Source organism: Brachyistius frenatus, unplaced genomic scaffold (assembly GCF_029030835.1).
Source record: "Brachyistius frenatus isolate BFR_SWC_R1_liver_20210118 unplaced genomic scaffold, ASM2903083v1 Contig_47, whole genome shotgun sequence".
Lineage (NCBI taxonomy): Eukaryota > Metazoa > Chordata > Actinopteri > Embiotocidae > Brachyistius > Brachyistius frenatus.
Window position 1 is genome coordinate 2,463,862 of NW_027210646.1, and position 26,024 is coordinate 2,489,885.

The 26,024-nt window shown below is 44.7% G+C and overlaps 1 protein-coding gene and 1 long non-coding RNA gene across 4 annotated transcripts in view; both read right to left on the bottom strand.

The window, feature by feature from the left end:
* Positions 1-944: 944 nt before the first annotated feature.
* The window catches only part of LOC138623896 (uncharacterized), a 106,554-nt gene continuing 81,474 nt past the window's right edge, over positions 945-26,024 (bottom strand). Inside the window, exon 2 of the long non-coding RNA XR_011311109.1 lies at positions 945-1,059. This is a non-coding gene — a long non-coding RNA (uncharacterized lncRNA). The remainder of the gene's footprint in view (positions 1,060-26,024) is intronic.
* The window catches only part of ncoa2 (nuclear receptor coactivator 2), a 60,907-nt gene continuing 35,827 nt past the window's right edge, over positions 945-26,024 (bottom strand). Inside the window, exons 7-22 of one of the 3 annotated variants that reach the window (XM_069703688.1) lie at positions 24,795-24,983; positions 21,914-22,015; positions 20,602-20,742; positions 20,145-20,292; positions 17,947-19,285; positions 11,969-12,176; positions 11,596-11,820; positions 10,580-10,783; positions 9,967-10,096; positions 9,651-9,774; positions 9,249-9,545; positions 8,705-8,782; positions 8,028-8,505; positions 6,981-7,158; positions 6,406-6,610; positions 945-4,481 (exon numbers count right to left, since the gene is read on the bottom strand). In XM_069703688.1, coding sequence (XP_069559789.1) covers positions 4,470-4,481; positions 6,406-6,610; positions 6,981-7,158; positions 8,028-8,505; positions 8,705-8,782; positions 9,249-9,545; positions 9,651-9,774; positions 9,967-10,096; positions 10,580-10,783; positions 11,596-11,820; positions 11,969-12,176; positions 17,947-19,285; positions 20,145-20,292; positions 20,602-20,742; positions 21,914-22,015; positions 24,795-24,983 — 4,058 coding nt within the window. In that variant the 3' untranslated portion in view covers positions 945-4,469. Of the gene's footprint in view, positions 4,482-6,405; positions 6,611-6,980; positions 7,159-8,027; positions 8,506-8,704; positions 8,783-9,248; positions 9,546-9,650; positions 9,817-9,966; positions 10,097-10,579; positions 10,784-11,595; positions 11,821-11,968; positions 12,177-17,946; positions 19,286-20,144; positions 20,293-20,601; positions 20,743-21,913; positions 22,016-24,794; positions 24,984-26,024 lie in introns of all 3 variants that reach the window. The other 2 variants (XM_069703689.1, XM_069703687.1) reach the window with 2 other exon arrangements.

Sequence of the window (26,024 nt, forward strand, 5' to 3'; positions counted from 1 at the left end):
CCTCTCGAGTTAACCAGACTGTCGGTTGACTGAAAGCTCCGGGTGAACTCCGTCAAACAACTTTCTCCTGCCGCAAATCGTTCACCTCCGGCGCCGAAGATAGTCCAGCGACGCCGCTTCACAGCTGGAAACGACCTTTCGAAGACACGCTCAGGTATTACACACGATTCACGGAGGGCGAGTCCCTGTAAGGGTAGGCCACATGTTTCACGAAGGGCAAGGCCCTCTAAGTAAGCCACGCGGGTTCAGGTTTGTACAGTCATGCTAATAGACCAAACCACACGGTGTACCACAACGGTGTACCACAAGGGTTCACGAAGGGCAAGTCCCTCTAAGGGTAAGCCGCCCGGGTTCGGGTTTGCGTTGTGAATGCAGTCATACTAATACCAAACCCACGGTCAACAACAATACAAAACAAAACCCTAATACAAAATAATAAAAAAAAAAAACTAATACAAAACTAAAATAAAAATCAATAACAAAAATTAAAATGTGCGTCTAAATCTTCTTGGAGTTCCGTCCGAATTACCACAAACATTACCCCCCCCCCCCCCCAAAAAGAGTTTTTGAAGATGTTAAAGCTGCCAAAAAAAAGCTAATTTTTTTTTTTTAAGAAGAATAAGGAGTGAGATCGAGAAAAAAATCATTAAAACTGCAATCGGGAATATGCGGACCCCAACGTGCAGCGCGTGAGGGCCCGCTTATCACCGCTTGCATTTTCACATTAGCTTATTATTAATGTGGGACTTCTTTCTTCAACTTGTTGTCTGGTATATTTATAAAAAAAAAAAAAGATAAATAAATCCCATGATGTTTCTGGAAATCAAAAAAAACAAAACCCTTTCTTCTTCGCGTATTTCTATCAGTTGAAAAAGTGCAGGTGGACACAACTTTCATCTCTTTGCACTCAAACCACATGAAATAAGAGGCTTGTGATTAAATAATGCAATAACAGAATTCTTTATTTACAAGGCAAATAGCATCAGCGAAGCCATATTAGTTCACAACTTGCATAACTGTGGTTTTAACTTCTCTTGTATATCTAATTTTGCATAAACGCTCACACACGCACGCACGCACACACACACGCACGCACACACACACGCGCACACACACACACACTAGGGGTACAAAGATCGATGCGGGTATACAGTGACTCCTGTGAACAATGCAGATCAAATAAAACACAACAGTAAGCCGTCTTCAGAGAGTCCATACAGTATTTTACATATTGCTTCAATATCCCTATGTATCATCTTTTCCATACAAACAGTGAGAGGGGGGGGGGAGGGGGGAGGAGGAAATAAAAGAACAAAGTCTTCAACCCAACACAGAAACAGAGAGCAATGAAGTGTGACAGAGTCTCCAGCAGCTGAGAAGAGTTGAACAATGATGCACCCATTCAATATTGTACACAAGTCACTATACAAATTTATACAGACAGCAGTGTAATGTACAAGAACGAGAACGGACGAAATCTAAGGCATTATGCTAGGGTTTTTAGCATTTCAAGGTTGCATCTTAGCTCTAAGAAATTGGCAGACAATACAAAAGGGCATTTAAAGTTCTTCAAAAGCATAAGTTAAGAGAAAAAAAAAATAGTTTTGTTTAGTGGGTCCAAAGCCTGGATATTTGTGGAGGGGCAAAAACCTTTATTTGCACCTGTCATTATAAATGCTAAAAAACAAAAACAAAAAAAAACAAAAAAAATGCACTGCTACCACATGGCTTTAAGTCATTTCAAAATCTTGACACTCTTTGGAAATTTGCAAAGGGCTGTGAATCCTCCTTTAAAATGGCTCAAAAGGCTTTTTTTTCTTCTTTTTCTGAACGACTGTATTTTACAATCAAAACAGGCATTTATCAAAAATGTGTGATCTCCTGTAGGCCCACAACAAAACACTTGCAGGACAACCAAACTGTTAATGCAGACTTCCTTCGTCCCAAAGTTGACGTGCTACAGCTTCAAATTTCATACAGAACTTAATAAAAAAAAAAAAAAAGAAGCAACAATGAGCAACTTTGGAAATGCTGAGAAGAGCACGGTGTCACTGCAACACCACGTTGTCAACATGTTGACAAGAAACACCATCAATCACATCCTTAGGCCTTTAATGACAATACATTCAGAATGATTCTTTTCCTGTTTTTGTGTTGCAACATCTTACATCAGACCCTGTTAAGTGACATCATCGTATAATTTCCTGTTTTCTGTGGGCCTCGAAGCGTACTAACCAAACGAGTGGTCGCTTGCTATGAAAAAGAAAGAAAAGAAAAAGAAAGCGAATAGAATTCAGAAATCCAATTAAAATGTGACGATTATTTGGCTTGCTCAGTCTGTCCTGGGTTAAAATAGTCGATATAAAAACTTTTGCTTTTTTGTTGTTGTTGTTGTTGTTGTTGTTGAGGAAAATCTACTTTTGAGGTTAGAGAGGATGACTCGCTTTTTAGATCTTGTGAAGGTCAAACCGTGAACCCCTACCGGGGCACAAGAACAGCATGTCATCACCCAACACTTTATAGTTGAACTATCTGCCTGAGGTCATAAAATATGGCTAAGTGTCTGTCAGAGCAGGTCTGGTGAACCGTGCAGTCTTAACTCTGACCTCTGCTATAGAAGAATGGCTGGAGGCAGAGAGGTCAATAGGGGATCACAAACTACCTCCCTCTCCGGGTCTCAGCCAATGCTGCATAATCTAATAGGAACGCTGTGTGTGTGTGTGTGTGTCTGTCTCTGTGTGTGTGTGTGTGTCTGTGTGTGTGTGTGTGTGTGGGTGTGTGAGAATGTAGACTTTCTTGGTACAAACTGCAATAAAAAACTGTGTTTAATACTGCATCCAAACGCGGAGCAAAAATGTGTCCTTTTTATTCAGGAAACTGTACAAAAATTACAAAAACAAAAACACAAAAAACCCCAAGAGATTCTCAAGTAATTGTTATTGCTTGTTTACATCACACCAGAACAGTTTGCACCTAGCAGCTTGTATGAAGCATTTTTCCACTCCAGACAACATAGAAAGCACACTTTTTTATACGTTTTTGAGTTACTGTATGGCTGTGTTGAATTGATAGTTGTTGTTTTTTTTTGTTTTTTTTTCCTTTTTTGTTTTTCCGTTGTGTTCTATGCTAAAGGCAGAGAAGCAAGCGATAATCTGTACACTGTATACACAGCACACCCACTTTACAACCCGTCCCTACCTCCCACCCGCACCCCGGTCTGCATCGTACCAGAACATCAGAATGTGAAGGTTCCCACTCCACTTCCCCAAAAAACAAAAACAAAACAACAAAAAAAACAACAAAAGGAAAAAAAAAACAAAAAAAACAAAAAAAATAGAACTGCTCTGCTTCGAGAGGCAGTCGTGACCAGGTTGGGAAAACCGAAACCCAAAGGAATAAAATAAATAGGAAAGAAAATGTTTTACTTATTGGTATGTACAATCTCTGTAATTCATTTTTAAACCACATTTGATTTTGACATCTTCTGAAACTACAGGACCAAAGTATAATCCATTACTCAGGTTAATAGAAGAATCTTTTCAGAAAGAATATAACCATTACTGTTAAAATTATAAAAAAAAAGTGCCTCTTTCACACTTTTAGAAATATTTTTCTTCTTGCTACTAGGATAAAGAATCATCTACAATAATTAAAATGAATCTATACAGAAAAATAAAACTTAATTTAATACACTATATAAACCTCTTGACTAAATTAGTCTAACCATAGAATTCACCATTCCACTCAAACCATTCTTCTGCAGTGTTTTTCAAGATCAGTTTTTTTCCACCATATCTTCATTCTACATCTTAATTCTCACAAAAGGAAAAAGAAAAAGAAACTAAAATAACAACAATTATAATAAAATAAAAGAACAGCAAAAAGGCAAAACCGGCTAAGTGTCTGAGCTCCATCCATAATTGTGAACGAAACTTGGGAGTCTTTGCTGCCATTTTGGAACTATATGTGGAAATGTCACAAACGAGTGAGAAAAAGGTAAAAGAAAAATCAGTGTACGTCATTTTTGAGATGAGATTGTAAATGGCCGCTGTCCACTGAGAGGAATACATTCATCAGAACAAAAAGGATCCCACCCACCGCTGCCCCCTTAAGTCAGTGTACCCCACCAGGAGGCCTACAGTAAGTCACACTACGGTGAATGCAGCTGGACAGGCAGATAGACTGGCTCATCACGAGGCTCTCCTCCGGGAGGGTTAGGCATGTTGGACAGAGATCCGCCATCCTTCCCCAAGCCCTCTTCACACACACTCCCGGGGTCTGTTCGGGGCTGGAGCCCGGCCGGACAGACGGCAAACATGGGCTGGGGAGAGGAGGGGGGTCAGGGCACGGCCGTGGCTGGTTCAAGGGGCAGTCGGTTGGTTACACGTTTGCATTTCTAATTCTTAAAGGGCCGACGCGCTCCTTGCACCAGCCGATCACTGAGGTTCAGGTTAAGAGCTCCATGAGGGTCAACAGTATTTCTGCAGGGAAACAACACACATTAGGTCACAACGCGTGAAGGCCATATAATAAAGCCACAGCTCAAGTTGACTTCAACTTGTCAGGAGTAAAATCAGCCACTTTTGCAAAAAGACGATAAACAATTAGAAAAAAAAACAAACAAACATCCAGGAGCACACCAGCACATCTAAAAAAAACACAAACGCCTGCACTAATGGCCAAACAGTAAATAATTGAAATAATCTAAGTGCCAATATTTTTCTATAATCCTGGAAGGGAAGTAAATCAGGTGACAGATATACTGGTGCGGTACAACAGTCTGAAGTGCAGACAATCAAACAGCAGCACCTTGGTTAAATATTCATGGCCATTAATTGGCTTAAAAGCATCATGGTCAACAACAGTGCATCCCACATACCAAGCTAATAATACCAGTGAGACAAAGGAAGAAGGATTAACTTGGTTGGCGTTAAATGAACAACGAGCACCAGGAACGGAGTGCGGCCCAAGTGAAGACGTTCCAGCAGCGAGTGGAAGTGACTTGTCGTCTCGACAAATCGCGTTACGAGGTGCCGATCAAAAAGTTCAGAGAGTGAGCCTTCAGCAACCAAAAACCCGTACCTGATATAAATACGGTCGCCATTCTTTTCAAAGAAGTTCCCTTGCGCAGCAATACGCCGCCGCCATTGTTCCGGAGCGCTGCCTGGAAGTCTGTTGTGCCAGCGCGTCAAGCGCCACCTGTAAAGCGTGCCGGATACTCGATTTCCGGTCAGCAGGCGCGGCGGGGAGCGACGGTTGTGCTGTCGCGTTTGTTGGAGAAATCGACTTCCTGTCGGTGTCGCGACCCATTGTCGTTTGCGCCAAATTTTTGTCCTCCGAACGTCACGGTGGAACCCGACGTTGAAACAAATTCACGGAGCACAACCCGCGCAAATGTCGAAGAAAAACTCCGGACGGTTGTTCCCGACCCGACGCTCCGGCGTTGTACTCGGGGCCAATAATGCCACATCGAAACACCTCGACTCACTCGTTGTCGTAGGCTTTAAAAAAAAAAAAAAACTTTTCCGGGGTCTCCGTTGCAGATTTTGACATATTTTACTTTTGCTCTCCGCTCAGGTTTAAGGTCCAAAAGCAAAAATCGTACACGCGCTGGTAAAAATGCGTTACCCGGGTGTCGATGTCGATGAAGCGGCGTGACTCGGAATAGTCGCTCCACAAAGTTCCGGTTTCTCGTGCTCCGTGCACATCGCTGCGCTGCGTTCGTGCACAACAGGAACAGTCTCTGAACTTTTCGATTGCACCTCGTTTGGAGTTCGGAGAGCATGTAGGTTGAACGGATCTCAAGGGAGTCGAGTTTTCTATGCTGCGAGTCCAAAGTCCGGACAGACGGACGGACCGACCTCCGAACCGTCATGCGGTAACTAGTCTGCACAGTCTAAATGGTCTGGCTCTGAAGTGCCCGCTGCTAATTACATCACTGTCCTCTAACTTCAAGTCAAGTAGCAGAACTACAGCAAGAGGACTTGCGTGTACTGCCGAGTAAATTATTCACTAGCGCGGCCGTTCGGTAAGTGTGCCCAAACACTTAGGGTCTGACGATAAGACGAATGCAGACATAAGCAGTCGGGAGTGGACAGAGAGAAGACAAAGCTTTTAGTGTTTTTCTAGGTCTCCTGATTCCTGCGTAAAACTGGAAGGGTTCCATTTTTGTTAACCTCCAAGTCTTAAACTCCGAAAGCCTTCTGTTTCTACAGGGGCCACTGCTGCGAAGGGACAACCGGAGGATGTTACTGGACCACTTGAAAACCTCTAATTTGGTCTAAGCCACGCCCCAACTGTGTAACGCTTCACAACGCCAAGAGAGATCTTCCTGAAGCTGAATTCTGTCAATTCTGCCAGTTCTAAAAGCTCGCAGTGTGTTGGGATCGGTCTCGGGGAATTTACCTGTTCTTGTCCCATGGAGGGCAAAGTGGGTGAGGGCCCTGAGGCCATGGACGTTACACTCATCTGTCCGGCCATCTGGCCCATGCTGCTGGTTGCCATGTTGGTGGCCATGGAGACATTGTTGAGGTTCATGCCATTGCCATTGTACATGTTGCTGTTACTCTGCTGGGTGAACTGCGGCGACGCCTGCTGCTGGGAGAACATACTGTGGAGGAAAAGCAAGGAAGGTGCGAGAGTCAGGTAAACTCAAGAGATGTTGGTATGGCTGCAGAAAGGAAAGGACGAGTCTGGATGAAGTCTATTCGAACCTGAGCAGTTCTTCACATTATTTAAAGCCTGAGACCGAGTGCAAAGTAAAATTGACGTCATCAAAAGTGTTCCAAACTAGCTAACAGGAGCTCCTGTTTGAGCGTACCAATAAAATGTAAAAAAAAAACAAGTGTCACTGGCTCTCTTTGATACTTTAATACTTATAGAAAAAAAAGAGAAGAAATCATACGCTTACAAAGTGCAAGTTAAACGGAATCTGCATATAACCAGGTCAAACGTATTTGGGAGTAAGCGGCTATCTCTACCTGTTGCCTCCCATGTTGCCCTGCGGCCAGCCGTTCATGTCAGGGGAACCCTGAAAAGCAGCGTTTCCTTGGCCCTGCTGCATCATCGGGGACTGCGTGTGCGCCATGCGGGGAGAAAGCAGGGGGCTCTGCGGTGTGCCGGGACCTCCAAAGCCTCCGTCTGCCTGTTGGCTCATACCTGCAGTGGATGTATCAACAGAGGTCAGCCGGACCCGACCCGCAGGGGCTCAACGACGAACCAGTGTACCGAGTCCATGTCATTTACACAAAACATGCCACATAAAGTCAGACGTTTACAAACTATCTCGGGAGAATGAGCACGTGTTGGCGAGTCGTGTGACTGGAGACCGTCCCAGTCTGCATTCGGGGTTATTGACAAGCAGTTTATATTTCCTACATGCATGTTAGCACTAAACAGGCGATGGACAAGGAAGAAAGGGGATGAGGAAATGGTTTGGGAGAAAAGGGGAAAGAGAGAAATGATCTCTAACAGAAGGATAAATGAAACATGTCAATAGACCAGATTATAGATTCCCCCCCCAGATTACACGTCATGCTGTCAGACTGACAGGGTGCAGCTGTGATTGTTGCTCTTCCTGGCCACAGTCTTTAGAGTCGGGTGTCAAGTGTTTAGCCCCAGTTAAGCTTGAATTATTGAGCTCCTGGTGCCCTCTGCTGGAGCAAGAGTGCACAGACAGGACACCATTTTGGGTAGTGCACAAAAATAATGACAATATACGGTATGATCACACTTACTGACAGCTACTCACACGTTCTAAAACTGAGGGCTAAAATATGCGGTATGATTTGGGTTCTTCGATGGCAGCTGATTAATGCAGTCATCAGTACATAACATTACAAATCAGATGATTGCCGTTTCTAAAAAGCATGTGATGCTGTCACATCAACATTGACACACACACACACACACACACACACACACACACACACACACACACACACACACACACACACACACACACACACACGTACACACACAGGTTGTCAGGATGAAGTGTGTGGTTGGCTGGGGTGTGGGAGCAGTACCTGAGTTGGGAAACTGAAAGGCACTGTGCTGCATTTGGGGGCTGAGTACAGCCCCGTACTGTCCGCCCATCATGTTTGTGTTTCCCATCATCATCTGTGAGGAGGAGGAGGTGGAGGAAGAGGAGGAGGTGCCATGCAGGTGGAGCTGAGGGTTCGGGGGGAGAGAGGGCAGGCTGGGGGAGAGAGGGGAGGAGAAGGGGCTGGAGGGGGGAGGTGACGAGGCCAGGCCTGTACTGGTACCGTAGCTGGGCGGGTAGGGGAACTGCTGGGGGTTGGCCTGGGGGTTCCGGGGGTTACTCAGGCCTCCGGCAGCCATGTTGGGAGGCAGGTTGAGGCCCTGGGCCCTCATGGCCATGCTCCTTTGCTGCTGGACCTGCTGGGCCTGTTGCACCTGCTGCTGCTGCTGCTGCCTCTGTCTCAGGTGGTTGCTCAGTAGCTCCCGCTGACGCTGTGCCAACATCTGAGCATTGATGGTTCCCTGGAAGGGAGAGGTATGATGTGTAAGCACAGGGGGGGCAGAAGAATGAACAAGTGTCATAGAGCTACAACACGTACGGCTACATGCGCGTCATAACACGGAAATAATACAATCCACTGCGAGCCATCAGGTAAACACTACCTACAGTCAGAACAAAACGTCTGGGCAGACAGATTATGTAATGATAGTGATGATGCACCTGGTTTGGAGCATTAGCTCTAAGAGGTAGGTTCACATTTGACACACTACTCATCTGAGTCATCATTGGTTGCCGGTTCTGCGGGGACAAGAGACATGAATTGGGTTAATACAAACACATGTACACCAGTTTAGATTTTTTTTGAAATCCATATATTCATTTACTTTTTAAAACATACTTCTCATTTACAACTAATCAATAGATAAGAACACAAAAAACAATCAATACAATTAGTATCATAAAGGAGACGTGGATTATATTAAATTACGCCACATAATATAAAAATGATTGCATTAAATGGATCTAACTCATCTGTTCAATTGCAAAAATTTCAGTCCAACATAATGTTACTGCAGGTGGCAGGTAGACTAACTCCTGTGTGCGTAGAAGAGCTGCCAAAATGTCAACCTCAAGGACAATTACACAACTTCCATGTATTTTCAATCACACGGCTGCTGATCAAATAGTGATGTTACATCAGAGTCAAGAATCAATGAACAGTATCACTTCCAGCAGTGTCAGGACAGTCTGGGTGCCAGTGTACCTGCTGGGACTGCAGCCGGTGCTGGAGCTGCAGTCGTAGTGTGTTGGGCTGGTTGGGGACAACCCCGGCCGGCCTGAGTCCGGGCCGGGCCTGCATTCTCATCATTGGGTAACCCGGCCGTGGACCCATCTGGGCAGATATGGGGTGGAAGCCTGGCTCTTGCATGGGAGCGCCAGGGTAGCCCCTTTGCGCCATGTGGGATGGTGGGGGGCCGAATTGCTGGGGGTACATTGGGGGCTTCTGGTCTATCATCATGGAGGGGTCTTGGGGGAACTGGTCCGGCTCCAGTGATTGGCTCTGACACAGGCAGATGTAGAGCCATTAAGAATCATAACAAGACATCAGTGAAAAGCAATAATGAATGACTGCGATGATGTAGGTCAGGAGGGATGGAGATCTCACCTGTTCTACCAGAGCAGGGATCCCCAGAGCACGATCAATCTCCTCCAGGCCATCAAAGTCCTTTAGTGCGGTGTACAGCTGGGACATCAGCACCCCCTCATCTACTGCACTGCCATCACCTGAGCTGAGTACCGTATTACACAGTAAATCATCTTGGGGTGTCGGCCTAGGTGACGAGCACACACCTTGACTTCTTTTTTTGAATTTTAATTTTTTTTTTTATCGTTGGTCTGATATAAGTATGTTTGATGAAAATGTAAATATTATTTTGTGTACTGATGCCCGACATAACATTTAATGGTAGTTTGTAGCTTACCTGCTCTGGTTTACAAACGCTGTCTGGTCGATCGGCATCATGCTGTCTGGCCATGGGGCTGTCTGGTTGGGTGGAGCCTGTTGTTGGGAGAAATGGTGGCTGACCATACTGATGTCCATATCAGGTTGGGCTAAAAAGGGAGAAGAAAATGAAAGAAATTAAGTCAAAATATTAGACAGTCAGCACAGTTTTTCTTTTATTACATACGGGTGAAAACCAAGAAGACTGAAAAACTGGCCCATTTTCTCTGAAACATAGGAACAGCCAGGACCAAAGTTCTGGATCAGATGTTACGTTCCTGTATTAAGTGCTGTACTACAGCTAACCACAAGGTGGCATTCCTTTACACTTATCAGAAGCAGGTATAGGGTGAGTTGAGGTCTTTTTAGCTTTACCTCAGCACCAAAGGTTTTGAGATGGACCGTATCTGTCACTTCAGATACGATATTCATGACGTTAAAATGTTTTATTCTGGATGTCCATATTGACATCTTTAGTCAGTTAAATTCTGAGAGGGATTGGCTTTATTGTTTGGTCAGCGTGAGATCTGCAAATAGTTTCTGCATATAAAACCCAGGGTAGCCTGTGTTTCTGTGGTAGGCCGTGCTCTCACCACTGGCCATCATCGGGGACTGGAGCATCGCCCGGGGCCCTGGCTGGCTGTTGGGCCTCATGGGAGCACCGCCGGGTCCCATCCTTCCCTGGATGGCACTTTGCTGTCCCGGGCCGGAGGCTCCCAGAGGAGGGGCAGAAGCTGAGCCCACCCAGCCTTCCTGCTGCTGCATGCCTGGCCGCGGACCACCTGCAGCCATCAGTCCTGCAAGAGCAAACGGATTTCAGTGGATGTTCTCTGCCCCTGTGACACAACATCAGAGTGAAACGAAAACTATGCAGTGCTGGGATATGTTTGATGACGACTAATACGTGGGAGTGACGGTATGGGGGACTATTTCCTGTCACAGGAAGTGAGTCACTGTGCTATGACATATGTTGTAGGGTGAAAGAGACGGACGGAAAGAGGTCTTTCCCTCAGAGTTGGGAAAGAACTTCTAGTGTTGACGCAATCTTTCTGAAGAATTTCATTTTACTTCAAATTCTGCTTTTATAATTGTGACATTGTCAAAAAGATCTCACGCATAACAGAAAAAAACAGTTAAAAAAAAAGAAAAAAAAAAGATTGACATTAGATAGTGATGTCAAACTGGACAAACATCCTCATGATTTGCTGAAATGAATTTAGTTCGGAATTGAATGCAAGCGGTTAGAAATATTATTTTCAGTTTGTTATAGCTTATAATATCTTATATAGTATATAGTTATCAGACTCAGAAGTTTTTCATGATGTTACTGGGAATTTTCTAACCTCAGTGATTGGAGTTTTGTTTTGTTGGAAATCTTTTGTATCTTATGAAAACAGCCGTTTCCAGGACACTGTATGTGAGCGCACCTCTAGAGAGGTCTCGTGCTCTGTTGCTGTTGCTGGTCACTCTAATCTAATGTACAGTGTTAAATACATTTTGTTTGAACAAGCATCTCGACATGGATTCCTTTCTTTATTAAAGGCCCCAGTGGGGAACAAAGGCAGCAACACACAGACTCAAGACAGGCCACAACAACTGCCACACCTACCTGCGTTCACCATACTGGCCTGGTTGGGCATCATGGCATGACTTCCCACCATGCCTTGCTGCTGCTGTTGTTGTTGCTGCTGCTGCTGCTGCATAAGAGTGTATGGGCTTGTGGCCCTTATGGGGTACTGTAATGAGGGCTGCTGGGGGGACACATTCATGTCCAGAGAGACACTCCTCACAGGCAGGCCCCGGCCTGGCTGGACTGGTCGGACGCCCCCAAAGTCTGAGGACAGAAATAATAACATTTTAGCAGCACGCTCCATCACCTAAAGCAGTTGAAATAGTTTCACAGCTTTGAATTAAAAGTTTATGATGGGAGTATTTTAAAAACACCACATTTTAACATAATGTGGAGTGACAGTGGGACTCACTAGTCGGGCCCATGCCAGGTCCGAGGCCTCTGTGCTGCTGCTGCTGCTGCTGCGCCGCCATGGCAGGATTGGTCTCTGACATCTGCAGGATGTCATTGATGATGTTCTGCTTGTCCATTGGACTGGGTAACGAAACGGGCCGCGGCTCACAGAAGAGCTGCGGCTGAGCATTCTGCAGGTCGTTCAGGATGTCGTCCAGCTCTGACGACTGGAGCGCAGAGACAGAGAGAGAAGGGAAACGTGTGAACACAGAAGCCAGAAATTTAGACTTCCATTTAAGAATCATATCACTGCTTCACCTGCAGACACACAAACACAAATATACCGATTATACAAAGCAAACTTGTATGAACAGTCTTTATCTGGGAGATGAGGAGAGCAGGCTTGGCCTTGTTTATAATACAGCAGTAACCTAAGGAAAAAAATGGACCACTTTCGATCAAATCTAGGCCACACTTCACTTTGACTTAGCTTATGAGACTCTCATACTTCTCCTCGCGTACCGGCTGCTTCTTTCAGACATACAACACTACAACTGCTCCCATTTTAATTTCAATTTTCAAAATTTCCAGGCGTGTAATTAAGAATGCCATGTTATAATGAACAATATTTTACACCCAGTAAGTTGAGGAAGCAGCAAAGACAGAACACATGTGATGACTAAAGCTGCTTTCTGCCAGAGTGACTTGGGAGGGCAGCAATAGGCAGGAATTTGATTGGTGCCAAAGTTTGAACTGCTCTCTGCCCCGCTACTGTAAACACCACAAAACAACATTCATATACAACTGGGCCTCTGACTATCTGGACCTTTTTTGTGTCGTTTTTCACACTATTAAACACAGAAAGGCGTGGTGGGACATGATTTCACTTGAATAGAAGAATTGTGACGACTACTAAAGATTATTTTAGAAATGAGTTTTTGTTTAAGAGCGCTGTCACAGTCTGCTCTGCATTCCCTTTTCTCTCTCTCTCTCTCTCTCTCCGACAGATAGGGTGGACAAAAATAAAACAGGAATACCTTAATAGTGCAGTCTATCAGTCTACCATGGCAACCTACAGTCTCAAAAAAAGCATCATTGTCAATAAACGCCGATCCAACAGAATGTCACACATGATAATGTTTCCAATAGGCAACAGTTTTGGCAGCATTAATACACTGAATTTAATTTCACTGGAAATAAGATGTAGGTTCGGATCAAAATTGAACAGAAACATAAAGATATATGATCCCAGTGCTGCTAGAGAGGCCTGGGGGACTGTAGGTAAATAAGTTGCACTGGCTGTGACTGTCCACCAGAGTGCAGCACACCTGGAATCACTGACATCTCCTGTAACATACTGTACAGCAGGAAAACTGCACACCAGCACTGTTTCAATGTTGTACTTCAAAATGTTCCAGACAACGACACGTATTTGTGTGACATGTAGCTGCTACTAAAGATAACAGGGCTGCCAGAAACGTCTGATGGAACAGTTATCTTGTGAGCTCAAGGACTACAGCCTCAGTCCGGCCTACATGTACATTTTGTTTTAGTGTTAGACCTTGTTCCTCCTCCACCTGGGAAGATGCTGTTTAAATCACGTCTCTGTACACGCAGCGCAAAATGGATAGCCGCACAGCGCTGCTCATACTAAGAAGCAGACAGGATATGTAGGATAGCTTGGGAGAGTAACAGAGTGAGGGGCGGGGGGTGGTGGTGGGAGAGAGAAAAGCCCTAATGAGGTCAGGAATGATGTAATGCTTCTGTACACTCAGTTTGCTCTCCTCCTCCTCCTCCTCCTCTCCAATTCTCTCTCCTCCCACTTTCTATTCTCTCGACTTCTCTAGTTGCTTTTACCCTTAATGGGTCCTATTTCTATCAATCCTTGTTACTCTCTTCTTTCAATGCATGGCGGTGCATGTAATGCAATCCACGTCCTTCTTCTCTGGGTCTCACGCGTTTATTATATCCAGTTGAAGGTGCGAGGATTTTTTTTTCAAAGCCAAATAAACGTGAAGCTCTGACATATTTTGTCTCGAGCCATGTCGCATTTAGAGATCACAATTTAACGTCCCATTGCGAGAACTTTACTTGACGGCAGCTAAGGAGACACGTTACAAGATTCAAGACTACACATACCGTTTTTTTTTTTTAAACAGCCTGAATATTTTTCGCTTCAAGTATTTTCTTTTTATTATTCCCACACCCAATAAATATATTTCTACCATGAGGAAAAAAAGGCTACGGTTTGTGATGAATAAGAGAAACTAACAATGAAAACACACACAAAAACCTATAGCGATAACTCTCCGCAACACTCGGGTAATTGGCACATTCTAATTTAATGTACTTTAGACTGCATAAATTAATTGTCCACTGATGATGCGTCCTACTTTTCAAGCATGTTTGACACAGAAGCCGCTCGCTCAGAGACATGTACATGCCTAGCAACAGCAGGCTAACTGTCTCTCAGGAGGGTCAGTGATGAGGCCCTGCTGCCCATTATGTATTCATACAATTTGACTTGAATCCATCTGGTATTCAAATTAAACCAATCACATCCAGGTTGTGCTCATCATTCTCTGAGACACTCCCTAATCCCACATTCAAACATCAAATGGTTAATCTCTAATCTGTCCATTTCCTGTACAGTATGTGGCATCATGTTGATGTGGACTTCAGGGCAGGAGTGTCTCTCTGACCCAGCCCATGCCATTTCTATAGGAAAGGGAAGTGAGAAACAGGATGAGTAAAGCAGAAGTGCCACTGTTGAGTAAGGGAAAAGGAAAAGTCACTTCACCGCAGAATCATGCCAGCATCTGGTCACTCAAGCTAATTCGAGAAAAAAGAAGAAAAAAGAGAACTCAACAAAAACTAATTTCTGCACAATTGTCCTCAACATTCTCAAAGAGCTAAAATTAAAAATGTTAACATCACAAGAACTAAAACATTAATTGAAATCCTTATGTAGTGTAATATTTGAGGATTTACTGCCATGTTGGGAATGTTACTTGAGAATAATTTATACTCAATTATAGCAATTATTTCAGTCGGTCACACCTTTGATATCACTTAATCAAACTGCTTCACAAATTTTGCAATATTTTTTAATCCTTTGTTCAACTATCAAGTATTTGTTCTGCCTTGGTTTTTCTTAAATGCAGTTTTACTTTTTTTTTTTACAATAATTATGAATTTGACTTTTTTTTTTTAAAATTTTTTTTTACTGTAATCACTTTTCACATTAACTTGTATTTTGGTTCATTTCGTCAGATAATTAGGGAAAATAAACTAAGGCTTTTACCTGCAGAGCAAAAGCTTGCTAATGACTGCTGGTTAAGAAGTATTTATAATCAATGTGTACGTGACTTAACCATGTTTGACAACGGAAACAGAAACATATGTCGATGAGAACACTATGTTGTGAATTTGGCTACATAAATTCAAGATGTGATGAAAGAGACCCAGTTAGCCGTCTCTCCCTTTATCTCTAAATTAACACTTTTGTCTTCAGACAAAGTGATTTAAAGTAAATGTTTAATAATTACAGGCATTTCTGTACGTTCATGAGTGAATTTTAGCCCGTTTTGGAATAATAAGACCTCGTTCGTAAAGACAGGGAAAAGAGCCTGGCTCACACACAGCTCACGCCTTCAATGGTCTCTCACACACACACACACACACACACACACACACACACACACACACACACACACACTCCGACGTGACTGGCAGCAGATCCTCTCTGGCAGGTGTGACAGAGCTGGAATGTGATGCAGCCGGAAGCTTTGGTCTTTGCTGCTTTAGTGAGCTAGCATATGGAAAATGAAGCGACAGGCTTTGGGCAGATTGGACAGCTCACTTGTCAGGACTGGCAGATGGGAAATGGATAGCAAATGGGCTGCTGTAAATTAAGGAGCAGCGTCACTTATGCTGACTAACAGTAATCACCATCGCCGTTCCCTAATATCAGCAAGGAAAACCGTCGATAGTCAACCATACCTATCGCTTCTTCAGAGCTCTGCTCTGATTTCTCGTTTAGCTCTGCTCCAGCCATCAATAATTCAGCCCTCAAACAATCATGAGGAGGAGAGCGGCGGAGGGAGGGAGGGAGATAAGGAGGGAGAGTCAGCGAGAAAGCAGTGGGTGAGGTTAGTAGGGAGGAGGATGAGTGGACTCTTTAACTAGTACAGTCAGCTTTCACACATGGCCAAGCAGCAACTCACCAGTAAGGAACAGAAACCCACTCACAGACATGTAACGGCTCAAATGAAGTCATGGCTTAGTGCATGGCTAACAAATGCCCTCGTTACTTAGTGAAACATGTTAAACTGGAATGAACCGTCACTGTCACTGTTTGAAGCTACCAGTGCTTTAATCAACATCTAAATGTGAAATCTAGAATTTGTACTGTCAATGGAAGGCAGAAATAGATCAACTTTAATTTCTAAAACACATATTGAACCTGCATTTCTCTCATTTTCTAGTTCCCTTACTTGTTTCTTGTATGGTCTACAAACACACCACTCCCTCTCCCCTCTATCTCCATGGTAGCAGAGAGGACATGCAGGAGCATATGGCTCATCATTTTCAGTCTGCCTGCCGAGGCTGGGCTCTCCTGGGGGTATCTACACCTCTCTCATCTCCCCTTCTTTGTTCAGTTCAACAGCGGCTCTTATTATCCAACCAATCACCTTTTCCTCTTCCTCGTACGTACCCAGGCGGCGTCCGAGCATATCCTGTACATGCACAGCTAGCACGCGAGCTAGGTGCCATTCTGTGCCGCTGGAAAAACAACACGTCTTCTACGCGCGCGCGCTACCAAGAAGGCGAGCGGCTATGAGAACGTGAAAAAGACGGTCCGTACAGATTCCCTTATAGACGGACCCTCGGACAGACTCGGTGTCGGTGGAAGTTTCAACCTGGTCGATCAAAACATGCCATCTGAACGGTTTACAAGAGCATACAGCAGACAATGATTAAGTGAAGTTTGGACGCTGCAAGGATGAATCCCCTCCCAAAAAAGTGACTGTTGTTTGATGTATCTGACATTAAATAGCATGCCTATAGCCTCGACTAAGCGACTGGTCTGACAAGAGGAAGGTAATGAAGGTAATGAAAGAAACAGACCGCAAAAGAGTGGAGGGGCATTCGTGTAATTTGATGTAATTCTATGTAATTCTGTGGTTTAGCAGTGATGTGCATGACAGAATGACATTTGCAGACTCGTGTCTTGAACGTTAAGTAGAGCGACTCATGCACAGGTTTCCTGTATGAAAGAGTCTGAACAACACTGGTGTTCTTTTCTATTTCACCAGGTTGCTTTAAAAAAATAAAAAATAAACGCGACCTCGCTGAAACGTCTGCGACACAGAAATTTTGAGCTCCACCAGCGACACTCTCCCCGCTCACTCCCTTTTACTCTTTTCTCTCTTTCAGTGCCAGGCCTGACCTGAGCTCGGTGCCAAACCTGAGCATTCTGGCCAAATGCAACCAGGATCAAATGGCTAGAGAACCGCAGGGGCTCCTTCCAAATGTCACAGTTGTTTGAAGCTGGTGGACAGATTTCCTCAGCTTGTGCTGCCAACTTAACAGGCAGTGAAAGGACCAGATGTGTTTATATATGTTAATAAAAAAAAAAACACGCACAATGAACGAAGTGTATATGACAAGACTATAAATCTGAATGCATATATGCCACGAACACTGTCTTGTCCTCTGCACTGCCTGCCTGCTCGTATGTTTAGCTGTAACACCCTGCATGGACAGGGGAGCCAACATCTGCTACCTAACCCAGATTAATGCAAAAACAGAGAGAAGTGGAGCAATACAAGGCAAAAAAAACTTTGGGCTTTTGCAACAGGCTAAAGAGGTCACAGTGAGTTTTGGGGCAGCTCTAGTTCAAAGACGGAAACGATGCAGTCAACAAGGTATATTTCAGACAACACGTTTCTGAAATGTAACACTTCAGGAGTAAAACTTTTTGTAAAAATTGACCTGCTCAGCCCGGTCGTATCCCGCATCTTGTTTCTCCGCCTTAACCTGGGGGTGTTTGCCTCCTTCGATCTTCACCTCCCCGGGCTCTAGCTTCGGGACCTTGTCCTTCAATACAGTGTCGTCCTTATCCAGTAGGTAGCGTAGCAGGGCATTGTCCTTCTTCTTGGGGCTTAGCGGCTCTTGCTTGGTAGCAATTTCCGCCCCAGTGGCTGTACTACCTGCACCCTGGGCTTGGTCTTGGCCCAGCTCCTTGCCTGTAGCCTCTGCAGTGAGTTTGGCTAGGTCTACAGGAGATGTACTGTTTTGAAGTAGTTGGTGCAGGATTTTGTGTTTTTCTTTAAGGGATGTGGCGTGTGTGTTCCCTCCCGTGTGGCCACCCCGGATCCCTGCCCCAGCCTGGTCTTTGCCCTCACTTCCTGCGCCGGGGGACAGCGGTGTCTCCAGAGGTTCTGGCTTGGTGGTGAGCAGTTGCAGTAACTTGGTGTGGCCCTTGTGAGAATCGTGGCCGTCGAGGGGCCCTTCCCTCTCCTCCTTGGGCTCAGCTAGGTTGCTCTCCGTTTGGCCCTGGGTGTGCCCCTGACTCATGTCTGAGTGAGGTCCAAATGAGTCTCCAGCGCCACCAGTAGCACTGCTGCCTCCTCCAAGCTTTGACATCAGATGAGCGTTTACCCCCGACCCTGGTGTGACCCCGGCTGGGGAGCCTATCTTCCGGTCAGGGGACCCCAGTGTATGTGGATGAGGGGGCCCATGCCCGTGTCCTACACCGTGGCACTCGCTAAGGGCCTGCAGAGCTGACAGAGAACTGCTGGTGTAGCTGTTAGCATGGGTGCTCGTCGTGCTACTACCTGCAACTCCAGGCCCTCCACCACACATCCCCACTGGGGAGGGAGAGTGCAGGCCTCCTGCTACACGAGGGCTGCCTGCCCCCCCAGGACTACCTCGGTGCCTGGGCGACATTATAGAGTTCTGTTGAGGTGGATGGGGTCCCCCAGCTGGGCTGGGGCTGGCGCGAGAGGGGCTGTTCATCCTCCAGTTGGGCCCTTGCTGTGGCGGTTGCATGCCCCCAGTGTGGTTGTGTGGTGGGGGGCAGCCAAAGCGGTAGCCCTGCATATGGCCCCCCATAGCTGCTGGTTCTCTGGGACCAGCTGGGCCTGGAGGGGAGAAAGGCGTGCTGTTGCTGCTGATGGTAGTGTCTTGTCCCTGAGGCCCCAAACCTGGCAAACTGCCTGGGGTTGGAGGGGTCATGGAGGGAGTGGAGGAGTTCATTGGTTTGGGAGCCATCCCTGTTGCCTGATTGCTGGGACCCATGTCCTGACCCATTCCACAAACTGTCTGCTCCCTAGAGGTTCAAAAACATATATAATACAGTTGATTAGTTCAACAGTTTTTATTACAAAATCATCTACTGCAACATGAAATTGATTTTGGAAAGGAGAATTACTGCACATTGCTTCTTTGAGGTAGAAGTGTGCAATACCACAAAATTAGGTGTTTATTCGATACCAATTAGTGCCAGGGCCACGATCACAAATATCAACACCAATATTGATACTTTTCATTGTTAGACAGCTAATATACTACCATGTAAGAAAGAGAAACATTATTTACTAAGAAGCTATCCTAAATCTATCTTAATTACCACCAAATTTGTCAGTATCGTTTCACCATTGGCTCATATGCACGTTTAAACAGAAGATAAATGGTATTAAAAGTAAATAACAAATGTTCAGTGTCATATTATCTAACTGAAGTCGTCACCTCTGTGCAAATATTGTTGCACTTAGGAGAATTTTTGTGCCCAGCATGTGATCAATAGAAAATAAAAACATTTTAGCGCTCAGTCATATTGAAACTAGTATTAATATACAAAACAAGACTTTGTATCTGTAGTTTCCATAATTTGGTGATTGATCCTACTTTAATCATCACAAAGAACTTGGTAATTAAAAAGCGACAAACAAATGCAGCCAAAACTATCTGCATTTACCACAAAGGGAAGATGAGAAATTTTTACTTGAACGTCTGATTTTGACCTAAACCTCTGGCAAGCATGAATTTAGATATTATCCCATCCACTGAGAATACATGAGGCCATCAGGTTGTGTTGCAGGGAACCAACAGGCTACAACATGTAGCCCAGTTCATGCTGCAAAATTTGTCTCTCTCCTTCTGACAAGGCTGTAGATTGTGAGACATACCTCTGTAGAATGTGCAGGGACATGTAGAGCTGGGGCTCGTTGGTGGCGGGCGAGCGCACCAGTTTGCTCTTGGTGTGGGCTGAGACGATGGTTCCATCAGAGAGGGAGAACCGGTAGATGGGGCTGAACGCTTGGCCATGGCGTAGCACTGTGAACGCACATGCCTTTATGTTAGTAGATGCACACGCAAAACGTTTTTTTCATTTGGTGACCAATTGGAACGGTTTTGATTTTGTTTTTGGAGCTGCAGTGACATAGCGATTGGACAGATGGTTCCAAAGAAGAAGTCTATGATTTCCCATTAGCTTTTGTGAGCATAGTTTGACCCGTGTTCAAATGAGCATTTTAAACTCATGCAGTTGTCTGACTCAAACATCAGAGGAAATTTAACATCAAAGGATACTGATATCAGGAGCCAAAAATTAAACAGGATAGTCCTGGTCGGTAAAGGCGTTACCTTCCTGCTGGTGTCTCTTGGCAAAAGACATCTCTCCGTCGTTCTGTAGGTGGAACCTCTGGATGCAGCGCCTCACCAGATCTTCCCAGCCCGGCTTCATGGACGCTCGCAGCAGGCTGGTATCCAGGGACGTTATTTTACCTGAGCACAGAGGACCAGATGAAGGCGGTCTTGGTCACACAGGGAAGCAGGGATTTCTGTTCACATACACAAATCTACCCTAACTGAGTCGATGGGGATTTAATATCTCTCTCAAACATAAATATGTAGAGCTTGTTGACCACTTGACCGTTCTGCAGCACAACTGTGGTTTGATATTTGCAAACAGTGTCTCTATTTACATTTTAATTACAAGCTGTCAAAAGAAGACATTTCTTCTGTGATAGTAAAGCACTGAAATATAACATCATTACAAGTTAAATAAGACCAACATTTAGACACTTAATAAAAGGATTTTTTTTTGTGTGTGTGTGTGTGTTTTTAAAAGGAACCATCTTCAGAGCTGAACCAGTACACTGGTGGTACCTGTGTAAACACACACATTCACTCAGAGCAGTGCAACAGTTGTCCCTCGCTGGAATACAATTTAAATAGAAGCAGTGATGCAGTTGAAAGAGTGACAAGCATACTGTTGCTTGAATGACAGCCATAGGGACTGACTAAAGACTTGTCACGCTGACATCCATAACGGGAGTCATTCACAACGCTACACACTATCCAATGAACTCTTACAGGCAAAAGAGGACAGCAGAGGCAGTAGTTTTATTAAAATAGGGTCATGAGTGAAAAGTCATACTGTCAATCTTGAATAAAACAAATTATGGTAATTATCTAAACGTAGGCTGTCCTAACAGACAGGCAAATAAACAGAGGCACACATACATGCACACAAGTCTGGGTGGGAAACTACAGTAAATTACTACATGTAGGTGACTAACTATGAGTGTGTGTATGCCACACAAATGGTATAAGTACATCAAATACCAGGTGAAACACAGACAGCTGTCTGCATCTATGCACTAGTGTTCAGACAGGTACTTTACCTCCCAGAGTGCAGACAGAGGTGGGAAGCTAGTTCAAATAACTTGTTCAATCCTAAGGGCCTTTACCAAGGATATAATAATCTTTAAATACCTAACTGTAGTGAGAGGTGATTTATAGGCCGGTGACATGGGATGAGGTGGTGCTGGGGCTGTGCCTCAGCAGAGCCACCGTATTATTCTTTCAATGCAGGGGAAACTTTTATTAAAAACAGCTCTTTGTGTAGTAGGTCAGGTAAAATGTCTGTTCGCTGTGTGACTGGTTCGCGTACCTTGTAGGTCCTGCCGTGTAGTGAAGCTCTCATGCGTGGGAAGCATGGGTCTCTCCTTCGTGGGCACCCTGCGCGCCACACAGATCAGGCAGGACTGAAAGTCTAATAACAAAACAAACAAAAAAAGAAAAAGAAAAAGGAGGGACAAACAGAGGGAAGGGGTGGACGTAAGAAAAGATGAGGTAGAGGATGCAACAAAGAGGACAGGGCAGAGATGAAGGGGGATGGGATGGGAGAGAGGGGAGGAGGGGGGCGTAAATGATAGAGACAGAGGGAGGGAAAGAAAATGAAATGCATGTTATTCCCAGGCAGCATAATTAATACAGTTATTAATGAGCATGGGGATCAGGGCTCCGCTCCTTTCATGAGGAGGAGCAGCTATCGCTGGCAAGGGAAATGATGAAGTGTGACCTTTGAAGGTGTGTGTGTGTGTGTGTGTGTGTATAAGCGTGTAAGCGTCTGCATGTGTATGTGTGTTCGGGAGCGTGTCTCTGGCTGGTCTCACCTACAGTGCCATCTCACACTGATGACACCTCCCCTGGCCCGACATTAAAGATTGTCATCGCTCAATCAATGACAGTTTCCTCTAACACATGCAAAGATGACACCGCCGAGTCCAGGATTGGGGTGACCCCAAAAAGTCTGCCATCTAACTTTCCTGTGCCAGTAATACCCGCAATCCCACACATGTTTCTGCCGAAGGAATGCATGCCATGGGTAACACACAGACACACTCCCTATTTTGACTTGTAAACAGAGCCTCTTGGGTGGTCCAGCCCTTAAATCTGTGAATCTCCGTTAACTTCCTTGCTTTCCTTAACTCTCCTTATGTCCTCTGTTTCTGTCTATGGCTGGACAAATTCCAGCAACCGTAACCGCTGGTCCTGCCTTGCCACTCACATACACACAAACACACCTCTGGCCTGGGTCCCAGTTAGTCTGTTTGCCAGAGTGTGGCTGGCAAAGCAGCTGGTGCACAAAGGGAGCCCGAGAAGGAAAAAGACTGACTGAAACTAGACCTGGAGTGTAACATTTGCATTTTCACTTACCGTTTTAATTTACCACTGATTTATGGCTCGCCAGTGGGAAATTGGGGTTGAGCATCAAAGCCACTGAGCAAAAACCATTTAGGTAGTTACGGCATACAATAGTTTAAAGTTACACAAGTCCTGAAAATTTCTGGATAGAAAAGACTTGTGATGGAAATTTGCACGCAGTTCAGCATTTAAAGTGCCTGTCTAAAGCCAGGAAAACCATTGGAAAAGCCCAGTGACCTCTCAGTGACTGAAAGCAGAGCAGAAACAACATACAATTAAAATTATTTCCCAGGAAAGGCAGGCAGATGTTTATACTAGTGGCCGACACAAATGCAGCTTCCTTCTTTCTCGACTCCCATATGCTCAAAAATGTGTTGGAAGTGTTTATATTCTGCTGTCTTCGAAGCCACTTGAAGGTTATTAAAAGATTGGTTCCCTGTTGCAATACACTTTTAAAACACACCCTTTCCTTGGAGTCATATGCTCAGGTTTGTGAGGGATGCACATGAATTATAGATGAGCATTAATGACAGCTGCCCAGCCTCCCGTCTCCCTTGTGTCACTTAACTTTTCATGGATGTAAGTTGAGTGGCACCAGCACTTCCTTTCGTCAGTTGCCACCCCCCCCCCCCCCACACACACACACACGCCCACCCAGTTGCTTCATAAATTGCTTCCTCCCATACAATGCGTTATATGATACAAAATATGGTCAATCATTGATTCATAATAAATCTAAATGTAAGTGGATCCAACTCTGATTGTTATCTATATTCTTGTTCTGGTGTTTCTGAAACCCAAGAACGCATTTGAACTCCATTTTCCTGATCAAGGTTTCTGAACAACGACGCGAGCAGTCAACTCTGCTCACAAACAGCTTCACTACATTAAACGGATTCTGTTAACTTCCATTCATCTGGTCTGATGTTACACCTCAATTCATGCCACTACGTGATCTCCCTTTTAAATGACAATGACTCTGCTGCATTTTCATTAAGGACATCAGCTGCATCAAAACAAGCGCTCCTACTTTCTCACTCAACAAATGACAACATGCCGTTACACCACGTGATGCAGAGCAGCAGAAGGAAAATAAACCCACTGAGAGCAAACAATGTGCCGGTCCTACATCAGGCACCATCATATTTTCTTTCTGTATCATGTATGCGAGTGCAATAAATATTTCTAATAAAAAAAATCATGAGAATTGTTATCTGAATTCTAAGCATTTGAGTTCATCTGGATCGTGCATCAGCAGTGGACACGCTTCTGAATTTGTTCTCTGATTTTGTTGCCTTGGTTTGCCAGATTAATTTAATTTCTAAATGTTTTTTCTGAGAACTCCAAGGTTCAAACATAAATTTCAGACCAATTGCTCTGTAAAGTAATAGTTCATTCTTCAATCCTCATAGTTTTAAGCGAGCTGATTTTTGCCGCACAATTTCTAAAACAGTTTGAGGGTTTTAGAAATTTTTCTAGTAATTTCCCCTCAGGGATTAATAAAGTAAATACCTACCTACCTACCTACCTAATGACTCAGACTTTTGTGTATTCGCACGAAATAATTTGGAAGCTATGAGATCGTAATCACAATGTAAAGTTCAAATCATTTCGCAACAATTCTATCATTAAATTTGCTGATTGCAAAAGCATTCACATTTAATTGAGATTTAATCAAAACATTCAAATATAAGATGGTTGAAAAATGTGACTAGTATTGTACAGAGGCAATTCAGAGTTTCAATAGATACAAAAACTAATCTTGTCCAAGGTTGTCACTGCTTTAGCATCAAATGATCCTCCAACTCTCTCTTTTCGACACCATCTCCTCTCTCCTTTCATACCGTCTCCTTCCTCCTTGATGGACTTGGGCTCCGAAACGGCAAAACACTGCATGGTCTCATATTTCTGCTGCTGCGGCTCGTGCTCGTGCGGCTCGTCCTGGTTCTCGCTGTGCGGGTTGACCAGCATTCGGCAGTTGAACGTGTGACTGTTCCTCCTCGGACCCTCGCTGGACCACGGGACGCCATTCACTGCAGAGGGGGGGGGAGGAGGGGGAGGGGGAGGAAGGAGATTTTACAATATGGCCACCTGGGGATTCGATTTGACAAATTCTCACTGCAGCCCAAACTGAACAACAGAACAGGGAGCTGCATTGAGCGAGCCAAGAGAGGCTACCACACTGCAAGTGAAAGACATAATGAGAGCAAGACAGAGAGAAGGAAGGCGGAAAGTGTGTAAAAAAGAGAGAGCTGTTGCTGGGTAGAGATCAGTCATAATGAGCAGTTGGAACCTTGAGCACTGTGCCATCTATCCACAGCCATGCATCACAGCCAGGCCTCCATATGCATGTCCTCTACAACATCATTGCCAGTCTTTCTTCTCCTCTCCAACACTTACACAGGCGCGAGCAAACGCACATCCACACACATGTGGAAAAAGAAAGAGAGACATGTATAGTGTCACACACACACACACACACACACACACACACACACACACACACACACACACACACACACACACACACACACACACACACACACACACACACACACACACACACACAGAACTCATTTCACTCGAGCAAACTCCCATCACACTCCATCTGGTTTGTGATCTCATTCAGTGCATTGATAATCTCCCAGTATCTGGGACACAGCCCACTGATCGTTTCCAGGGTACTCCGCTCTGTACTGCTCTCCCACCCAGATGGCTGGGCACTCAGACCTCAATCCCAAGCACCAGGAGAGAAGGAGAAGAGGACTTAGGAACTCCTGGTGGGCAGCAGTGACATAGATCGCAATCACCTCTTGTGTGGAAGACATGTAGAGGTAGGAAGTGAGGTGGAGCAGAGGTGCAAACCAGAGGAGAGGAAAGAAGATGGGCAAAACTGAAATAAATAAATAGGTGAATTCTTTCGTACAAAGATGGGTAATGTGGGGATGAAGACAATGGATTTCCTGGGTGGGATCTGAAATGGGAAAGTGAGAACATGAAAATAGGAACTTGGTGAGGGTGTGTGGCAGAGAGAAACACAAAAAGTGAAGAGAAGGGGAAGGAAGGACATGAAA